The sequence below is a fragment of the Melospiza melodia genome, chromosome 10 (assembly GCF_035770615.1).
Source record: "Melospiza melodia melodia isolate bMelMel2 chromosome 10, bMelMel2.pri, whole genome shotgun sequence".
In the NCBI taxonomy this organism is placed as follows: Eukaryota; Metazoa; Chordata; class Aves; order Passeriformes; family Passerellidae; genus Melospiza; species Melospiza melodia.
Window position 1 is genome coordinate 30,191,478 of NC_086203.1, and position 19,059 is coordinate 30,210,536.

The following is a 19,059-nucleotide window of genomic DNA, read 5'->3' on the forward strand; positions in this document are numbered from 1 at the left end:
TTTAATCCTTACTCCTCTGCGAGCTGGGATTGGATTTGTGGGTGGCCCTGGGGGGCCCTCACAGCACTGCAGGGATGGTGTGTGAGCGGTGAGGGTTGGCACCATCACCCCATCCCCACCGCGGCAGGCAAGGACGAGAAGACACGGATGGAATCTGTGCCAGGGGATGCTCAGGTTGGACATCAAGAGGAATTTCTTCATGGAAAGAGTGGTCAGGTGCTGGAAGGAGCTGCCCAGGGTGGTGGAGGAGTCTCCATCCCTGGAGGTGTCCAAGGAACGACTGGACATGGTGACAAGGTCTGGGTGACAAGGTGGTGTTGGACTCGATGACCTTGGGGGTCTTCCCCAGCCTAATGGAGCCTGTGATGGAGAAGGCAGGGCATAGCCTGCTCCATGGCAGGGTCAGGGGTGTCACCACCGCCCACCCTGCTGCATGGCGGGCTTGGGGTGACACAGCCCTCCTCACCACACCCAACATAGTGGGCGTAGGGGGGACACAGCCCTCCTCACCACACCCGACATGGCGGCTCAGGGGTGTCACACCCTCCTCACCACACCCACCATGGCGGCTCAGGGGTGTCACACCCTCCTCACCACACCCAACATGGCGGGATTAGGGAGGTGTCACTCCTCACCACACCCACCATGGCGGCCCCGCCCCGCCCTCTCCCGCCGCGGGTCCTCCGGCCGCCAGGGAGCGCTGCGGGCCGGGGCGGGGCCGGCGGGGCCGGGTGACCGCGGCGTCACGTGAGGGCGGCGGGGGGAGCCGGGCCCGGACGAGCGCGGCTGTCCCGGAGCGGCCGAGAGCAGCGCCCGGCACGGCACAGCCCGGCACAGCCCGGCCCGCAGCGTCCCGGCCCGCCGGAGCCATCGCCCGGCCCGACCCGCAGCGCCCCCGGCCCGGCCCGCAGCGCCCCCGGCCCGCCCGCCCGCCGCCACGATGCTGGCGCTGCTGTCCCGGCTGCTCGACTGGTTCCGCTCGCTCTTCTGGAAGGAGGAGATGGAGCTGACCCTGGTGGGGCTGCAGTACTCGGGCAAGACCACCTTCGTCAACGTCATCGCGGTGAGCGGGGCGGGCGGGGGCCGAGCTGGGCCCGGGGCCGCGGGGATGGAGCGGGGCCGGGGTGCGGGGATGGAGCCGGGCCGAGCCGGGCCGCGGGGATGGAGCCGGGCCGGGCCAGGCCCAGCCGGGCCGCGGGGATGGAGCGGGGCCGGACCGGACCGGACCGGGCCGGGCCGCGGGGAGCAGGGTGTGAGCCCTCGCTGGGGGGATGGCCGAGCCTCAGGGGCTGCCGTGCCTCCGTAAACCTTTGGGAACCCGTGGAGACACCGATCCCCCAGCAGCGTCGGCCCCACAGCGGGCTCGGAAGGCGCCTTTCAGTCAGGGTGTCGGTGTGGCGGGGCTCTCTTAGCAGATGTGGAGATAACATTGTGTGTCTTCAGCTGCCGCCTCTCTTTGGCTGCTTTTCGGTAGTCCTAAATCACTTAAGTGTCAGCACCTACTCACGGTTCTCCTCTCAAATATTTGCTTATCGATTGCTGGAACCCATCTCAAATAATCTTTCTCTTAAGGTGTAACTTACTTGAGAAGTACAGCTCACAAGCCCATCAGCAGCCCATCAGCACTGGGGCCTGCTGATCTGGTGATGTGCCTGGAGCAGGTAAAGGAAGGGTGTGGGAATACTCCTACACGAAGCTTTTCCATTGTTGAACGAGATAAAGAGTGGCTTTGCCTAAATTGCAGGCGTGTTCAGCTTCATCAGTGTCCTGCTCTGCTGATGTATGGGATGGAAAACATTCCAGGAGACAGGCTGGACTTTTGGAGCTCCTGAAATGGGCAGCCAGGGTGTCTTTTGGTTTTTCAGGGAGTGTGAGTGACCTGAGTGCAGTGCACCTGGAAGGAGAAAGCTGATGTCCCCAGCTTTAGAGTGAGCACACCTTCAGCTTGTCTCTTGGTTTTTGAGGCTGTGTCCTTAGCACCATGGAATTCTTGTAAGTTTGTGTTTATTTAAGTGCCACTTGATTGAGTTAGTGGCTGGGAAAAGGACTTTCATTCTCTTGCAGTTGTGCATCACCCTTGCACACTGACAAACATCCTGGCAAACCATAACCAAGCCCTCGTGTAGCTCAGGTGTGAGCACTCAGTGGGCTCCTGATGATCGTGGAAAATGGGTTACTTCATGAAAGGTAACTTCTCTGGCTTGTTGTCAGCTAAAAGTTGCTGGAGTGACCCAGGAACGCCAGGAACCTTTTCTTTCACACTCTGCCAATACATCTTGGCTCGGATTTGTAGAAATGGAGCTCTGAGAGTGTTGTACAGCCTCGATCTGTGGCTGCTGAGCTGGTACTGGTTGGAGTGTTTCTGCAGCTGGGGGCTCTGGGCAGGCTGTTAATCATCTGGAGTCCTCCTGGTGATGGCCCATAACAAGAAAATGCTTTCCCTCTGTATAGTAGCAGCAGCACGAGTTTGGGGAGTAACCTGTGCAACTCACTGCAGGTATGTGCAGCAGTCAGAGCTGTAGTAGCTGCACATCAGTTGAGTCCACCTAAGTTGTCTCCAGTGGGAGAAGTTTCCCCAAGTAAAGCTGGAGCTGTTTCCAGCCTCCTCTGCGGGGGTTGGATCTTGCACGGTTTCAGCCACATGTTAGGATCACACCCAGGCATTTATCTGAGTGAGTGCCATTCAGGGAGCCTTGCAAAACCCCGGGCAGGGAGGAAGCTGCTGAGCATGCTGACACAGCCTCCTTAGCTGGTTTAGTTTAAAAGCATCAGGTCACATTTCTGAAGTTTTTAATTAGGAAATCTGGTGAGCCTTTACACAAAAAAAGCAGAGGGAAAGGGTTTGCCCAGGTCTGTATTATTTGTTTAAACAAAATAATGGCATAAGCTTCAGTTTCCAGTGCAAAATCACTTTTCAGAACAGTGCAGTTCATGGCATGCAGAGCTGTTTCCTTGTTTGCTTCCTTGACTGACTTTAGTTCAGAGTCTGCATCTGGGGATGAGTGCAGGAAAAGAACAACTGCTCTCTGCAGGCCAGTTAATGGTTTGGGTGGATGAGGCTGTTGGGATTCCTCAAAACTGAAATGAAAGGAATGACACAGCAAGATGTCCTGTAGGACAGCTCTGAAGGCTGGAGTGCTCACCAGGAGCTTGCTGTGGCTCAGGAGGTTGTGTGCTGCCTAACAAAGGGCTGCTGCCAGTCTGCCAACAGTGAGTTTAATCCAATATAAATGTCTAATGTAATCTCTGCCCATCCAATCAGGCATATGGAACTAGAGGGAAAACTCACCCAGTTACACGGGGAAGCTGGTACAGGGCCTGGCTGCTGCTGAAGTGGACAGGCCACAAGAGGCAGACAGTCCAGTTCTAGAATAATCCTCTTCTAGATTGGTGGTGGGTTTTGATCACGTTTATTCCTCCAGTGTAAACAAACACTTCATTTGTAATCAGGCTAAACAAGGGCCTGGAGAGAGGACAAGAGGGAATGGATTTGAACTGCGAGATGGAAAGGTTAGATTAGATATTAGGGATAAATCCTTCCCTGTGGGGGTGGGCAGGCCCTGGCACAGGTTCCCAGAGCAGCTGTGGCTGCCCCTGGATCCCAAGGGCAGCTTGGACAGGGCTGGAGCAGCCTGGGACAGTGGGAGGTGTCCCTGCTATGGCAGGGGTGGCACTGGATGGGCTTGAATGTCCCTCCCAACCCCAACCCTCCTGTGTTCAGTTTGATTAGGAGGTTTAAAACCCAACGTTAGCAGTGAAATCTCGTTAGAGCTGGATCAGCTAATGCAGCTTCTGCTTTTCTAAGGCTCTGCATTAGTCACTGTCTCTAATTAGATATTAAGCATAAGTTTTCCATGTGTGTGAGTAAACTTGCTCACAAGGGAGGATATCATTTCTTCCTGGTCCTAATTTCCCTAATGTGGATGGCCTGTGGCTCTTATTCAGAGAAACTGCATGTCATCCCCAGGATCGCATCTGGGATTGTCGGCTCCTGAGCCGAGCCCTGCAAATGCCCATTATTTACAGCCTCTGCAGGACCTGGTGGTGTTTGCAGCTCGTGGCCATTCCCTCAGCCCAGGAACTGGGAATATTGCTGTGGGGAGCACGAGGGGCTGCTGGGGCCGTGTGAGGCCACTGAAACACAACTCAAGTAAGCTGAGCCTGCCCACGGCCCTGCAGGTGTGCTGCTGGGGGACAGTGGGGGCACCCCTGCAGCTGGGGGACAGTGGGGCACCCCTGCAGATGGGGAACAGTGAGGCACCCCTGCAGCTGGGGGACAGCGGGGCACCCCTGCAGCCAGGGAATGGGGCACCCCTGCAGCCAGGGAATGGGGCACCCCTGCAGCCGGGGGACAACAGGGCACCCCTGCAGCTGGGGAACAACGGGGCACCCCTGCAGCTGGGGGACAGGGCACCCCTGCAGCCTCCACAGCCTATTGCACGGAACAGTGGCATGCGCTGGGGTTTCTGTAGAAGTATTTCCTGATGCCTGGCAGGTTGATCCTTGATCCAGGTGTTTGGCACTGAAGCTCATTAGCCTGGTAGTCAGTGAGCAGAGATCTGGAGGAGTGGAAGAAGTTGGACTTTTCTGATATGGTTATCAGGTTTAAGAGCTAAACTCAACCTGTTTGTGGTGACAGGGTAAATAAGGTCCCTCTTTAGGATTTGTGTCAGAGCCTGAATTAGTGTGGTTGGATTTTTAACTTTGGAATATCTGGCAAGCGTTGGAATGAGACTGTGGTTTCTAGAGAGAGGCAATTCCTGAAGTGCCTCTCAAGGAAAGATTCGTTTGGCCAGCTGGGAGCTGCAACTTCCTTCTGTTCTCATGGCTGTTAAAAGTAACTTAGGCTTGAAGAAGTCGCACCACAGTAGTGCAGGAAAATATTGCTCTAAAGAGCTGCACTGCTGTTTTAATGCCTCTTGAACACCCAGGCAGGCCATAAATCCCGTGTGTTGTCACTTCATACACACCGTGGCTAAGGGAGAAGGCTGATAAAATTTGAAGTGTTTCTTAATGGCAGAAGTCTCTTGAAATGCATTGCATCACTTCATTAGCTAATAAAGCTCCTAGGAGGTGACTCAGACCCTTTCTTTGAGGTCCTGCTGCCTGTACCCTAGATGGGCTAAAACAGGTGACTGAAATCAGAATCTCCTTTTTCCATCTTGGTACTGAGTTCCTTTAGAGCACTTGGTAAGCAATGGCAGAGCTTTAAGTGGTAACATCTGGATAAGGACATTTTCCTTGACTATCAGAAACATGAAATATCCTGAGCTCTTACATGACTGTCTTCTAGACAGACATATGCCTTCTTTATGGTCAATATTTGCTAAGCAGTCCATGTCCTGTTAAATATTCAGTTAAACTCAGGGCTGGGGAAATAAAAATGCCTTTTCTTGTCATATACCACTGTTTTGGTTTCTGCAGGAATCATTCCTGGAAGTGCTGTTGGGAAGCCTTTCAGGGATTAAGTTTCTAATCTGGAGTTCAGGCTTCTGATCGTGATCACAAGTGGCTGGAACACTGAAGTATTTCCTAAAGAAGGAAGCTGGACTGTAGAAAGTTGATTTGTCCATTTATGAGGCACTGCTTGGTTGAGGCTATGAGTGTTGCAGAGGAGGCTTAGTGTAGGGGTAGCTTGATATAATGCTAAAATTGCACTGCTTTTAAAATAATTTTTTAAGAAGACATTTTGGAGACATGCAGCATTTTTTCTTAGTGCGAAGAGAAATTTTTAGGGATGAGCAGCAGAGTTTAGTGTAATGTTCTGGTTCAGGTGGATTGGGAGTGTCCTGGCAGGATTCCATACTCCAATGGTGTTGTCTCCTAGTTGGTTAAGCTTGTTTGTGATCTCATCTAGCTGGATGAAAGGTATTATGATTAAAGATAAAGCAATCTTTCCTGTGTGATAGCAGAGTCCCTGTGAAGAAATGGGTCCTGTAACAGTAGTGAATCATGTCAGCTTTATGAGATGCAAACTAAAGGCTGCCCTGACCTTCTCTGATGATACAAACAATGTCCTTGTGCAGGCTGTGCAATCAGAATCAAGCTGCTTAGAGCCCCTAGAGCTGTCCAAGGCCAGGCTGGACAGGGCTTGGAGCAGTCTGGGGTAGTGCAAGGTGCCCCTGCCCATGGCAGGGGGGAACTGGATGGGCTTTGAGGTTCCTCCCAGTTGAAACCACTCTACTGCTCCATAACTCCCTGGAGTTTGAGTTTCTGGCTGTAGCTTATGGTTTTGGAGAGGCAGATGAAGAAACCCAAATGTGTTTTGTTTGGTTTATGGTTTGACTCGAGACAACTGGAAATGGTAGGTTTAATAAGGTTGTTGTAATATTAATTAAATTATAAAAGAGACTAAACTTGCATCCTTTATACACTTCTGGAATGTCAGAGGGTGACAAGTTGTCACTTGTCCAAAGTTTTCCTCTGGGAAATGAGCTGTACCTGTAGCTGGCTTGTTCAGAAATGCTGCAGTCTGTGCTTTAGTGCTGCCACTGATACTGGGTGAGCTGAACCCAAACTGATCCATGGAATAAAGTCCCTTAGTTCAGTCTGGATGCAGTTTTGCTGCTCTGAGTAATAAGTACTCATCTGGATAAGTGGGTTCATGCTGCACTAAAATCTCTTGTTTGGGTTCTCCAGGAGCTTTGAAGGGAGCATCTCTCAAACCAGGAGGCTGAAGGATTAGTCCTGGGGGCTCTTGGTGGCCTCTGAAATGGCTCTGTTTAGTCTCCCCGTCCCTTATCTCCCACAGGCTTGGAGTTAACTTTGTTTGGTGACCTTCGGTTTGTGCTGGTGCTGTGTGTGTGTGAGCTCGGGGCTGAGGCTTGCAGCAGAGTCGCTGCTGGGACAGCTCCTGCCCTTCTGGAGCCCCGCTGCGGTGGGCTGCAGTGCTGGAAACAAGGCTGCTGTCCTTGATGAGTGTTTGAGCAGTGCTGCTGTGTGTGACAGCAGCCAAAGGCTTTCCCGTCGGGAATTGACAATATTGCTGTGCATATCAAACTTGTTTTAAAGCTGGTGTTTCAGCAGAAAGCATCTTATTGTGAGCACACAGTGATAGAACTGAGCACTCTGCTCTGGGAGGGAAGGCTGATTCAAACCAAGTGACTGCTAGTAAAAGTATGTTCCTTTTGTGCTGCTCTTCGAGTAGCTTTTGCATATGAATAGACCAAGTTGAAGCTGAATTCCTGGCTTTTTTCCTCTGAGGAGGTAGTAAACAAAAGCCCTCTAAATTCTGAGTGTAGAGAACAGTTTCTGGGCCAAGGCGGTTGAATGTGGTAGCAGAATCCATCAAAGGAGATCACCGTCTGCTGCTAAAATCCTTTATAATCGTTTTAACCAATTTTTGACCTGTCTTAAAAGAGAAGGGGACTTCCAATAGCTTCCTCTGGGTCCAGTGAGCAGAGGAACACCCACACTCATGTCAGGGGAAGGTCTTTCAAATGAAGACCTGAGCTGACCCGTGTGTTCATGTCAGCTCTGGATCATCCCTCTGCAAAGCAGAGAACAGCTGAAACTCAACTGGGTGACTGCAGGTTTAAGGGTTTGAGGTTTTAAGCAAGTCAAAACAAGTTAGGGGATGTGCAGCGTGGGTAGTGAGCACTTGGGAAGGAGTCAGATGCAGCAGCTTTCCTGAAGATGCTGTAAAAGTTTCCCTGTGGTGGGTCACAGTAATTTCAACATTAAATTAAAGATGTAGCAAATGAAGTGCTGCTCCAATCTGCAGGAATTTGTGTCCTGAAAGAGCAGTGGGAAAACATGAAATGGGTGCTGCAATTAGTGGGATGACTGGCACAGCGAGTGCTGCAAGGGAGGGCTGTAAACTCCTCACAGGGATGGGCAGGGAGTGTTTGGGCAGCCTAGAGCTTGATGAGGATCACGATAAGGTGGTTTATGGGTAGGAATTAGGCCAACAAGGCAGATATCCCAGTGGGAGTCTCCTCTAGACCACCCAGCTCAGGATGAAGAGGCACCAAAATCCTCCTCAAGCTGCTGGGAGCAGTCTCACTGTGGCTAGGCCTTGTTCTCATAGGACACCTCAGCTTCCCACGTGTCTGCTGGAAATAAATGCAGCAGGGAGGTGATGAGTCCTGCAGGTTCCTGGAATGTGTGTTCCTATTGATAAGAACAGCTCTCGAGAGAAGGATCTGAGTGGGAATAGTTGGCAGCATCTGGGGTAAGGCTCAGCAGCAGAGATGGAGGCTCAGGGAGTGCTTGGGAGACACTGGGACAGGAGCTGTGGGTGTGGGGTGTGACTGGAGGCAGGAATGTGGAGGCAGGAATGCTGTGGTGCTTGAGCAACTGGCAAGTGACCCTTCAGAGGCGAGGTTGGTTTGAGGAGCTGAGCTGAGCTGGCCCAGACCTGGCAGCACAGCTGACCATGGGCTCTGGGCTGTGCTGGTCACTCTGGCTGCAATGGGCAGCTCAGGCCCTGGCATTTGGGGCAGGAATGGGCAGCTCCTGGGCTGGCATTCCCATTGGGCACCCACCCTGCCACGTTAGAAGGGGTAGAAGAGTGGCTTCTGTAGCAGTGCTGCAGGTCTGACCCAAGCTCCTCGTGCAGCCCTGGTCCTGCTGCCCTTCATGGCCACTTGGTCTGGCTCAGTTGCTCCCTGCAGCCTGTGGGCAGTCAGGCCCTAACTCTGGGCTGGTGTGCCTGCTTCAGAGATCCCAAAGGGCTTTGAGCCCCAGGGAGCTTCTCTGGCCAGTGTCAGGGGAGAGATGCAGACTTTGCTGCTGTGATACCAAACCCTAATTAAACAACTGAATGCTTTGGGATCAACCCTAATTTTTCCAAGTGTGCTTGACTGTCTGGTTCTATTACACATAATGGATGTAGTGAGCTTCATAATGGCCACTGTGGCTGATTCACCTTCTGCCAAACAGCCAAGGGAGAAATCTGTAGTAGTGTTGAAAACTCTTGTTGTGGCTGCAGGAGCTAGTTGGGAACTTGGCTCTCGAGCTGCTGCAGATGGAAATGTTACAGACAGTAAAACATCTGCTGCTGGAGAAGCTCTCCAGTGCAGTGGTGCTTGCAGCAGCTCTGTCCCAGCTGGGAGTGATGCTGGAAACAAGCTCACATCCTCTGGAGCTGCGTTTGCCACTGCTGCACACGCTGGACACTGGCCTGGCAGGAAGCTGACACAGCAGGTCCTTCCACTTTGCAGCCTCTCACGCTCCTCAGGGAGTCACCCCATACCTGTGGGCTGGAGGCTTCCTCCACAGGAGTGATTTATTGCTGCAAAGGCTGGCCAGAGAGCAGCTTGCATCACAGGGAGCCCTTCTGGATATTTCTAGCTCCCAGATACCTGGGAGATCCCCACAGGCAGGCCTTGGCTCCAGCAGGTGAATGGCTCCTTCCTCCCTTGCCCTGGCTGTCCATCTGCTGAGCTGTGCAAAGCTCTTCTCCAGGTGACTTTGCTCCTCTGGCTGCCTCAAGGCTTGAAAAACGATTTCAGTGCTTGTAAGAAATGAGTTGTCTGACTGCACACAAGCTCCAGTACACATGGATTTAACATCCACGACTTCTTGGCTGTAAAACCTTCAGTTGGAAGGTGAACGGTTAGAAAAAGCCTGTGATATTTTACTATGTAAACCAGTTGTGTCAGATAAGCGCTAAATTTAACTTTCTCTGTTTTTCTTTTTTCCAGTCAGGTCAATTCAGTGAAGATATGATTCCTACTGTGGGCTTCAACATGAGGAAGGTTACAAAGGGTAATGTTACAATAAAGGTATGTTGCCATTGTTGACTGTTTTCTTTAGGTTCTAGTTTGAAATTTACATGTTTGCTCTGTTTTGCTTCCAGCCTTGAGGCAAATATAGAACACTGAAGAGGCTCAGCTAAATCTGTCAGTAGCTTAAGAAGACATTTATGTTTATTTATGGGGTTTCTGAAATGAGAATCTGTGTGTGATTCCCAGGTTCATGGACTAGCTAAAGCACTGTTGTGATGATGCTGTCTGGCTTAGATCTGAGTGTTTGAGGCCCAGAGATGCTGCTTTCCTGCTCATCAGTTTGCTTAGGGGAAGGATTTTGAAGTGAATACATTGTGTTTTCTTGTGTAGCTCAGTATGTAACCTTCATACACAGGATGCTGTTACATCTGGTGCTAGGTGCTCCAGTTTGCACCTCCTGCTGCTGGCCCTAAGCTCTGAGCAGCTGTGCAGGGGATTATTCCCGTTTTAGCATGGGAGGGGTCAAGCAGCTGCTTAAGGAGAAAGGAAAAACTGTAGTGATTTCTTGTCTTATCTTTGCCTGACATGTTTGAACACAGTGCATGGCTAAATTGTCTTTCTCCCCTTGCCTTAAGATTTGGGATATAGGAGGGCAGCCCCGATTCCGGAGCATGTGGGAGCGATATTGCAGAGGAGTTAATGCTATTGTGTAAGTGTCCTTCCTTCAACTCTGCTTCCTTCACACGGGCTTCCTCCTCTGGGAGCCTCCCTAACACTGCATGCCTCACTCTGTAGTTCTCCTTGTGGTTCTGAGCCTGCCCTGCAACCACACTGACCTTGTTCACCCTTCAGTTCAGGGCTCAGATGGGTTATGTTATCAGTGTCTGATCTGGAGTACTAACTCCTCCCTGTCTGAACTGGGTGGCAGTGCTGACTCAAAGCATCTTCCTTCTGCTCTGCTCTTAGAGAATTTTTTTTTAAAGAACTAAATTCTTTGCTCAGAAGGCCTAGCTTTGTTGAAAGCCTTGTTGAATGTGCCCAAACCTGGCAGTGTAAAGGAAAAAAAAAAAAAAGTGATGTTTCTGCAGGAGCTCAGTGTCGCTGACCTAACCTGAAATTCTCTTTAAAGCTACATGGTAGATGCTGCAGATCGTGACAAAATAGAAGCCTCTCGGAATGAGCTGCACAATCTTCTAGATAAGCCCCAGCTACAAGGAATCCCTGTAAGTAACATCACCTTAGACACCATTAAATGTCTCTGAGGAATGTGCACACTTGAGCAACTCTGAAGTCTGCCTTGAACCCTGAATTATAAGGCCCAACCTTACTGGTCAGTATAGGCATGGACAGTGCCTGACCCCAGTGCCTCAAACCAATTATTGACCTTCAGTGGTCTTATTTCACTCAGTGCTCCCAAAACATAATAAATACAATTAAGGCAGAAGTTTAGAGGATTCCACAGTATGAGTTTGTGCTGTTGACTAAAGGTTAACCACAGCGTAGTACAGAACTGTAGAGTAAGTTTGGGGAATCTCAATGAGTGTGCTGCAAATGTTTTCAGATTTATCAGCTGACATATTCTCTTGCTTGCTCTTTGCACAGAACAGTTTATTTGTACCCCCTCTTTCCCTGTGACTAGGTCAGTCTTCTTTATTGATCTGGTTTAACTGTGAATATCTTATTCCATTAGATTTAATAGACAGATCCACACTGCTCATGAGACTCCCTTGAAGTTTGTTGGTTTTCTGGTTTTGATTGGGGTTTTTGTCTGTTTGTGGTTTTCTAAAGCAAAGCTACAATCATTTCCTTCTCTGGATTTCAGGTTCTAGTACTCGGAAATAAGAGAGACCTTCCTAATGCTTTGGATGAGAAACAGCTAATTGAAAAGATGTAAGTGTAACCCTTGCTAAGAAACATTTCTCTTCCTCAGTAAATTAGTGTACATAGGGTTGTTATTAGATCAGGAAGCTCGCATTTATGAGTGGAAAACCCAGCAACAGCAGGTAACTGAATATTGTACAGAACAAGTTGTGTGGGGAAGGGGAGGAGGAGCAGCTCAGACTGTCAGTAAGAGTCCTTGTGTCAGTGAAATGTGTGCTGACCTGTTCTCTCTTTCCTAGGAATCTTGCTGCTATTCAGGACAGAGAAATCTGCTGCTACTCAATTTCTTGCAAAGAGAAAGATAATATAGGTAACTATTAACCCAAACCACTGAGAATTATGAAGTGCTGTCACAGGGTGGACTGGGGGGACTTTAAGTTCTTGAACAAACTTCTTGTCTTCAGGAAACCAGGAACAAATCAAAGACCAGTTAAATTCAGTATGACTCCTGATGGCAGTGAGGAAGCCTGACTGGAGTTAAAGTTTTAGGGGCTGTAGTTACCAAAAATGCCAGTCCCTGTGAAATCTGCTCCTTTCTTCAGTCAGCTTGCAGGAAAGAGCTGACTAGTCCATTGCCTTGGCCTGAATGATTTTATACTTCTGTCAGGTGCTCTCACCTCTGCCTCACTTGGTCAGGATGCCAAGTCCTCACAGCAAGTTTTTCCTCAAGTTTATTCCCCAAGATTATTTCCCTTGAAATAATCACCTTCCCTTGCTGTGTTATCAGAGCAGTTTGTGTTGTGGCATCTGCCAGTCCCCTGCAGCCAAACAGTGCCTTTTTCTGGCACAGACATCATATTGTGCTTCAGAACTTGGGGAGTTCAAACAGAAACCATGTCCTGTAATCTCTGGTATTTGCCGTAAGCTTTGTGAGTCAACTGAGTCATCTCAGCTGAGTGAAAACAGAATTTAACAACACTTTCCACCCTTTTCCTGGTGCCTTCCATGGCTGCCATGGGATTAACACTGGTGCATTGCCAGGGTAACAGGAGTTTGCTGATGAGGAAACTTCAGGGTGATGCTCTCAGGAGAAGCTCTAAAGGATACCAGGATGGCTTTATAGGGAAGAAAGCTTCTTTCTAGGAAAATGGAATAGTCTGTGGAGCAGTTGTGGCTTCCAAGAAGCCCCTGTCACCTTAGCATCAGTTAAATGTTCAGACATGCTGGATGGAAGCAGAGGCTCCTTTCTGTGGAGATCCACACAAGGCTTAACACAAGGTAAAAGGCAGGGCCTTTCCCTTCCTTAGGAGAGCCTCTTCCAGGCAGGGAGGAGCACAATGCCTTGTACCACAGGCTAAAGCAGCTCTGTGCTCATCAGGGCAGGAGCTGCAGGCTGGCTGAACAGAGCACTGCTGATCTAAAACTACTTATTGGAGCCACAGTGAAGTGTCCCATGAAGGAATATCTTATTCCTAGAAATGGGCTGGACTGAGGAACCAGGATGTGTGGGGCAGTGCCTCTCATTGTTACCTAAAGGATGCTGAGCAGTTACAGGATCAAAGCAAGGACAGCAAACATCCAGAAAATCATTGTGTTCGTCTGCCCTGGCCATCCTCTAGAGAAGGGCTGGGATATTCCTGTCCTGTGTTGGGGACACTGGAATACCAAAGCCTTATCACTTACACCAATACAGACACTTGAATGTGGAACTTCTCTTCTCTCTCCTGTAGATATCACGCTTCAGTGGCTTATTCAGCATTCAAAATCTAGAAGAAGCTGAAGTCTTCCTGGAATCTCCAGTACCAGTTGGCCATAATCTCAATTGTCCACTTCCCTCCATAATGAGATACTACCCCAAAATCCTGTATCAAGAATCTGCCTTTTCACGGTTCATTTCTCATGTGCACTGCTGAAGACTTGTATTCCTATTCTGTCACAAAACAACTAGAGTTGTCATGATAAAGTCAGCACAAATATTTATTTTACAACCATCTGTGGTGGGAGGGTTGTGGGGGGGCTTTTTAAAGAAATATCTCTACCATGTTAACTACGATGGTACACTCTGTTCTGGTTTTTCAGGGCCAGGTTTTTATATGATTTTCAGCAAGTGTTTTATTTCTAGTGTTTAGTGGCTTGAAGATGCTGATGCTTGACAGCATTAAGATTCTGTAAGATGCCACATACAGTAGTTAGAAAACATTTAAGCGTGAATTGTGGGATACTGATTGATCTCACAGATGCATGTGATGTGTGTATGTAAGCAGAGAAATTGAAACTTTGCAGAGGGGAGCACAAGGCATAGATCAGCATCACTAATCTACAGCTGAGATCCTGTCACTTGAAAAAGAAAACTCTCGTGATGAATTAGGAAAGTCATCTGTTTAAAATCATTCTGTTGCTTCTGTTTAACATTTACGTGGGGGATGGGAATGGACTGTTCTGTCAAACTTTCAAAAATTGGAGTATTCCAGCATGAAAACAAATTGCTAGGAACATCAGGCTGTGTTCAAACACATTTTTCTATCTCCAGATTCTCGTGGTCTCTCTCTGAAACCAGAACATGCATTCTGAGCAGCTGCATGACACCCAAATTACCGATGCTCTTGTATCGAGGCAGTTGTTGACCTTTAGCACAATCTGTGTGTAATTGTCAGTGTCTCTCCTGCTCCTGGAATGGCTGGGCACAGTTTCACCTGGTGCTATGGAATACCTGGGCTATTGTGACAACTCTAGACCCGCCTGCTTTCTCATGTAACCATGTGCAAAGCCTGTCACATGCAATGAAATGTTTTGCTGTGTCAAAGCACAAGAGAGCCAATGAATCGATCCTGTCTCTTGACTAGCTCCTGCAGCTTAGGGAAGTGTGTATAAACTCAAGACTCAACGTTTCTGTAGCTTTACTTTCTCAGTGACTTCAGCATATTTAAAGGGACAGCCTTGTTGAGACTGGTTTGTTCATCAGCAGTGTCAGTGTGGCTCCTGGTGTGTGCAGATCCATGTGCAGCTGCTTGTGTTGCCTCACACTGTGTGTGACTCCTCACCTCACGTGGTTTGCAGCCCTGGGAGCAGTCCTGTCCCCTCTGTCCTGAGAGCCAGTGTTACTGCAGCCTGCCATGGCCTTACTGTCCTGTCCCAGCTCTGGCACTGCTGCACAGACACTACACGCTGCCTGCCTTCAGTCTGAAGTTACATTTGTACTTTCTGTCCCCTTTCAGTTCTCTGAAGCATGGTTTCAATTAATCCATACTCTGGTGCTGTAGAGGAGAGGGTGTATTAACTTGCTACTGTAGTCCCGAGTTCTCCAGAACTGCTACAGTTACTTTTATTTAGCAAACTTGCTTGTGCCTATCATGAGGAAACTAAACTAGAATGTGTGAATCTTTGTGGGGGACCAGGTCACTGTTTAGTTAACTGGCCTATAGCTAAACTTAATGTGTTTGGTGTTTATCTACTTCACTGCTTTCAGCGTTTATGGCATCCAAACACTACCAATTGTTAACCTGTGCATTACTCTCTGCATGTGAACAACTTATACAATTACTGAACTTTGTAAATACGTGATTTTTTTTTATTTAGGTGGATGCATATGTTGGTTTACTGCTCTTCAGCTTTATTCAATAAACTTATGTTTTGAGGGTTGTATTGACACTTAACTGCCTGACTTGAGTTGGTGTGGCTGAAATCATGGAAAAACACAATGGGATGTTTGTCTCCTCTGCCAAAGATTCCAGTGGGGGAAGAAGGATTGGTAAATACCTGAGCTGATTTATATTCTGTGGTTCAACTATTCCAGTGAAATGCTCACAAAACTACCTTTAAAGCCTGGGGCTTGCTCACCTTACCTGAGCAAGCTCGGATAGTCAGTCTGAGCAGATTGCAGGGCTTTTTTATGTGTGTGAAGAGCACTGGTCAGCTGCAGGGTCTGAAGCAGGGGCAGCCTTCTGGAGCTCAGTTTTCAGGAGAGGTAGAAATGCATGTGTCTGCAAGCTTTGGTTCTTGTGTTGAGCCTAGAGTAAAACCTTTGTTTTTCTACGCAAGTGTCAGATCTTGTAGTGCCTGATCATTCACTGCCAATTAAAGCAGAAGGATTCTTATCTCAGTGGAAGTGAGGCTTTTGTTGACTGAGGTCTTGAACAAAATCTTTGCTGTGATTTTAATCTGAAGTTTCACTGACTGTTCTTCCCAAAGGTTTTTGTTGTATTAATTTCTCTTAGGACACTGATTAATTAATAAAAGTGTCTGTCAGCATCTTCCAATTAATGCTAAGAAATTGATGTCTTGTTTCAGGCTTGTCTCCATGTAAGCTTTCAGACTTACTGGGCTGTGTCAGGTCAGTTTTTAGTCCTGAGTGCTGGTCTTGGAGCATCCTTCATGTGTAACTCAGCTGGGCAAAGGACTAGTGACCTGTTAAAGATGCTGTGCAAATGTCTTTGGGAGTTTCCTGCATGCAAAACAAGCTCCCTGCAGGTCATGGTCAAAGTAAAATGTCTCTAGACACAAATGTGAACACAGTGTCAGTGCACTAAGGCTTGTCAGCCTGGTGGGTGTGATAGCAGCACCAGTCATTCAGTAAATCAGCTGTGCTATGAGCTGCCCCACAGCTCTTTGCTTGATGTGCTATCTCAGTACCAGTTTCTAGGTGTAAATAGCAGGGAGAGGCACAGGACCCCCCATGATGTGTGTGCTCTAAAAGGTCCATTTGCAACACCCCAAATGCCCAGCTGGGTTTCACAGTGTGGTGGCACTGCTCTGCCAGCTGCCCTTGGCTACTGCTGGGGCAGGAAGGAGCCCTCAGAGGGGCTGCATTGTTCTGGTTCTGGCCTTGAGTAACTTGCCAGGTACCTTTTCTTGGAAAAGAGGAGGAATTGTTTCCTTCTCAACACCTTCCGCCTTGGACTGAAAACAACATTCATCTGGCACTTGATGTCCAAGGTTAAATCTTTTCTGGCCTAATAAAGGTGTGGAGCCCAGCACAGGCATTAGTGGTGTTTGCTGAACTTGAGTGCTGCAGCTGTGTTCTAGAAATGTAATCTCACCAGGATTACTTGTCTCAGGCTCTGTAGGGAGCATGGACAGTAAAAAGAGGCTGATTCAATTTCCCATTCTCTTCACAAGAGTTGCTTTTGGGAACGCATTTTAGTTTATTGCATTTGACATCAATATAGCCATACTTATGTCACACAGTCCTGAAACTCCCCTGATGCAGGTGTTGACTGTTGGCATGTTCAGAAAAGCAGCTCTTGTGAAAAGGCAGACACTGTGTGGTGGTGAATAGCTGGGAGCTGCACAGCAATCCTGCCTCTGTGGGCACTGTGTGCTGTCCTGGCTTTAACTCAGCTCTCAGCCCTTGGTGGTGGCTCTGTTCAGTGCAGGTGCTCCTGGAGCAGCAGAGATGGATGAGGAAGGGTTGTGCTTGCCCCCACAGCTCTGCAGGAGAGTTCCCTTGGAGTGTCCTTGTCCTCCAGCTGCAGTGTGGGTGGTGGTTCCATAGATGCAGTTACAGAGCAGGGGAGCTCCCATCACCCAGGGACAGCTGAGGGCTGGGCAGCTGCACAGAGCAGCTCCTTCCCCCCACTTGGCAACAGGAAAGGTGCACAAATGTGCAGCTGTTCCATCATCTGTGGAACCAATAATCCAGTTCCTCAATGATTTATGTTTTCCCTTTGCATCTTGATGGAAACAGGTTAGAAAGATTTTGGGTGCTGACAAATCAAACTGCATAATCTTCACTTTCTGGTAGAAGTAAAGGCCAAAGAAAATGCCTTAAAGTCTGTCTGTGGAATCTAGGAGTGTTGTGCAGGGATCTGTAATAACCTGAGGCATGGCTTAGCAGGACTATCAAGCTTTGAACTCCCTGAGGTTTCCCTTGTCGTTTGTGGCTGTGCAGTGGCACGTCCTGGTTTGCTTTGTGCAGGAACTGTGCTTCCCCCGCATGCCCACACTGCTCCCCTGCCTTGCTCCTGCACTGACCTGACAGTGTGGATCCCCAAAAGGGCTGCAGAACAGATCTAGCTGTGTTTCTGAGGTGACATGGACAGTGAATCGTGTTACAGGAGAAATCATGTGTGTGAGTGCCTGAGCTTCAGGGCTTCAGTTCCCAAAAGGTGAGTGCAGCACGTGTCTCACCAGAGCATGACCCTCGAGAGGGCTCTGCTGCTCAGGGCTGCAGCTGCTGCTGCTCAGCATGTCTTGGTGGAACAGGGGCTCTCTCTGTGTGCCACTCCAATGGCAAACTCAGAACGGCACTCACGGGGGCTTTGCACATACTCTGTAAAAGGAGAAGTGAAATACTTGATGTTTTTATTTCCCTCCAGTGGAAGGTGGGTAAGTAGACCTTTGTGCCAGGATTAGTGCCTTTTAATTATGACATGACAGGTTTTATTCTGTTAAAGGCAACATGTATCATTGTGATAATTTTGAAGTGCTTCAATAAAGTGTTGTTGAAAACCAATTTTTTGCATATTCATCTGTAGTAGGATAGCTGATTTATTATTGTTAGAAATAGCTAAGAACCCTTATTACCTAATTTAACTACATAACTTCATCTGGAGAATGACTGGAAACCTTGTGCTCAGTGGGGGCAACTTTGAAAGGCCAGGCTGTGAAATTCCCATTCCTGATTATGTTCTGGTGCTGGAAGCATTGGTTGGTCTCATTGGTGTTTCTCTGAACAGACCCATTGGGTTGAACTATATTATTCAACAAACAACAGCAAATTTGTCAGTAGAGGAAGAAAAAATTGTGGTGTGTGAAATTTAAAGCTGAACTTGGTTTTCTCAAGAGTCTGAAGAGTAAGTAAACTGTTAAGGTGCTTTTGTGTAATAATGTTAATTTGGGGTGTGGATACTTCAGTCTTTGCAGCAAGATGGAATTTTCCTCTTCTTAGAATCAATAATGAAGTTCCTTCTTGGTTTGGATAACATTTAAAAGATCCATGAATTCTGCAGACTGAGGAAGGGAACTGAAAGATTGTCCAGGCTAGAGGATTTTATCCAAAGTCAGCATCCAGAAGTTTGGATGGACCACTGAGTTGTGATACTTGGTTTGGATTTATTCATTCTAGTGTTCCTGTTGCAATAACTGGAAAACCAAGACCTGACTCCTGAACTACTCTCCAATACAGGCTGAAGACAGATCATTATTGTCTGCTTGTCTGTCCATGCATAACAAGCCCTTTATTTTTTTTTCCTGTGCAGGCATTTTTCTCATTCTGTCCCATTTCCTTGTAACCAACCAGGCACTTTGGTAAAAGGATGCAGCACCATCGTGGAAGGACAGCTCAGCTCGGTGACAGGTGACCAGTTCACAGCCAGTGACCTAGATGCTGCTGAGGGTGCTGGGGTACCTCAGAGCCGGGTTTCCTCTTTATCTCTCCCCTGACCGTGGTTTCTTTCTGTTCTTTTGTTTATCTTCAAGAGGTTTTACCAGTACTGCCGGAGTGTGTTCACTCATATCCACATCCACACCTGGCACTTGTCAGCTCTTCTCTTCCTGCAGCTCTCGGGACCTGCAGCTGCCCCGGGGCTGTCCCTGAGCAGTGCCCGGGGCCACCAGTGCTGCGGTCACA

At 48.6% G+C, this 19,059-nt stretch overlaps 1 protein-coding gene across 1 annotated transcript; it reads left to right on the forward strand.

The window, feature by feature from the left end:
* Positions 1 to 901: 901 nt before the first annotated feature.
* On the forward strand, positions 902 to 17,943 carry ARL8B (ADP ribosylation factor like GTPase 8B). The gene is made up of 7 exons (XM_063165055.1): positions 902 to 1,063; positions 9,648 to 9,728; positions 10,307 to 10,380; positions 10,801 to 10,894; positions 11,494 to 11,561; positions 11,792 to 11,862; positions 13,223 to 17,943. The coding sequence occupies exons 1-7, from the start codon at positions 941 to 943 to the stop codon at positions 13,270 to 13,272; spliced, it is 561 nt and encodes a 186-aa protein (XP_063021125.1). The 5' UTR covers positions 902 to 940; the 3' UTR covers positions 13,273 to 17,943.
* Positions 17,944 to 19,059: the final 1,116 nt, after the last annotated feature.

Coding starts and splice junctions, on each gene's coding strand:
- ARL8B (XM_063165055.1), top strand. CDS start 941: ATGCTGGCGCTGCTGTCCCGGCTGCTCGACTGGTTCCGCTCGCTCTTC. Junction 9,729..10,306: donor AGGGTAATGTTACAATAAAG/GTATGTTGCCAT, acceptor CCTTGCCTTAAG/ATTTGGGATATAGGAGGGCA. Junction 10,895..11,493: donor CCCAGCTACAAGGAATCCCT/GTAAGTAACATC, acceptor TCTGGATTTCAG/GTTCTAGTACTCGGAAATAA.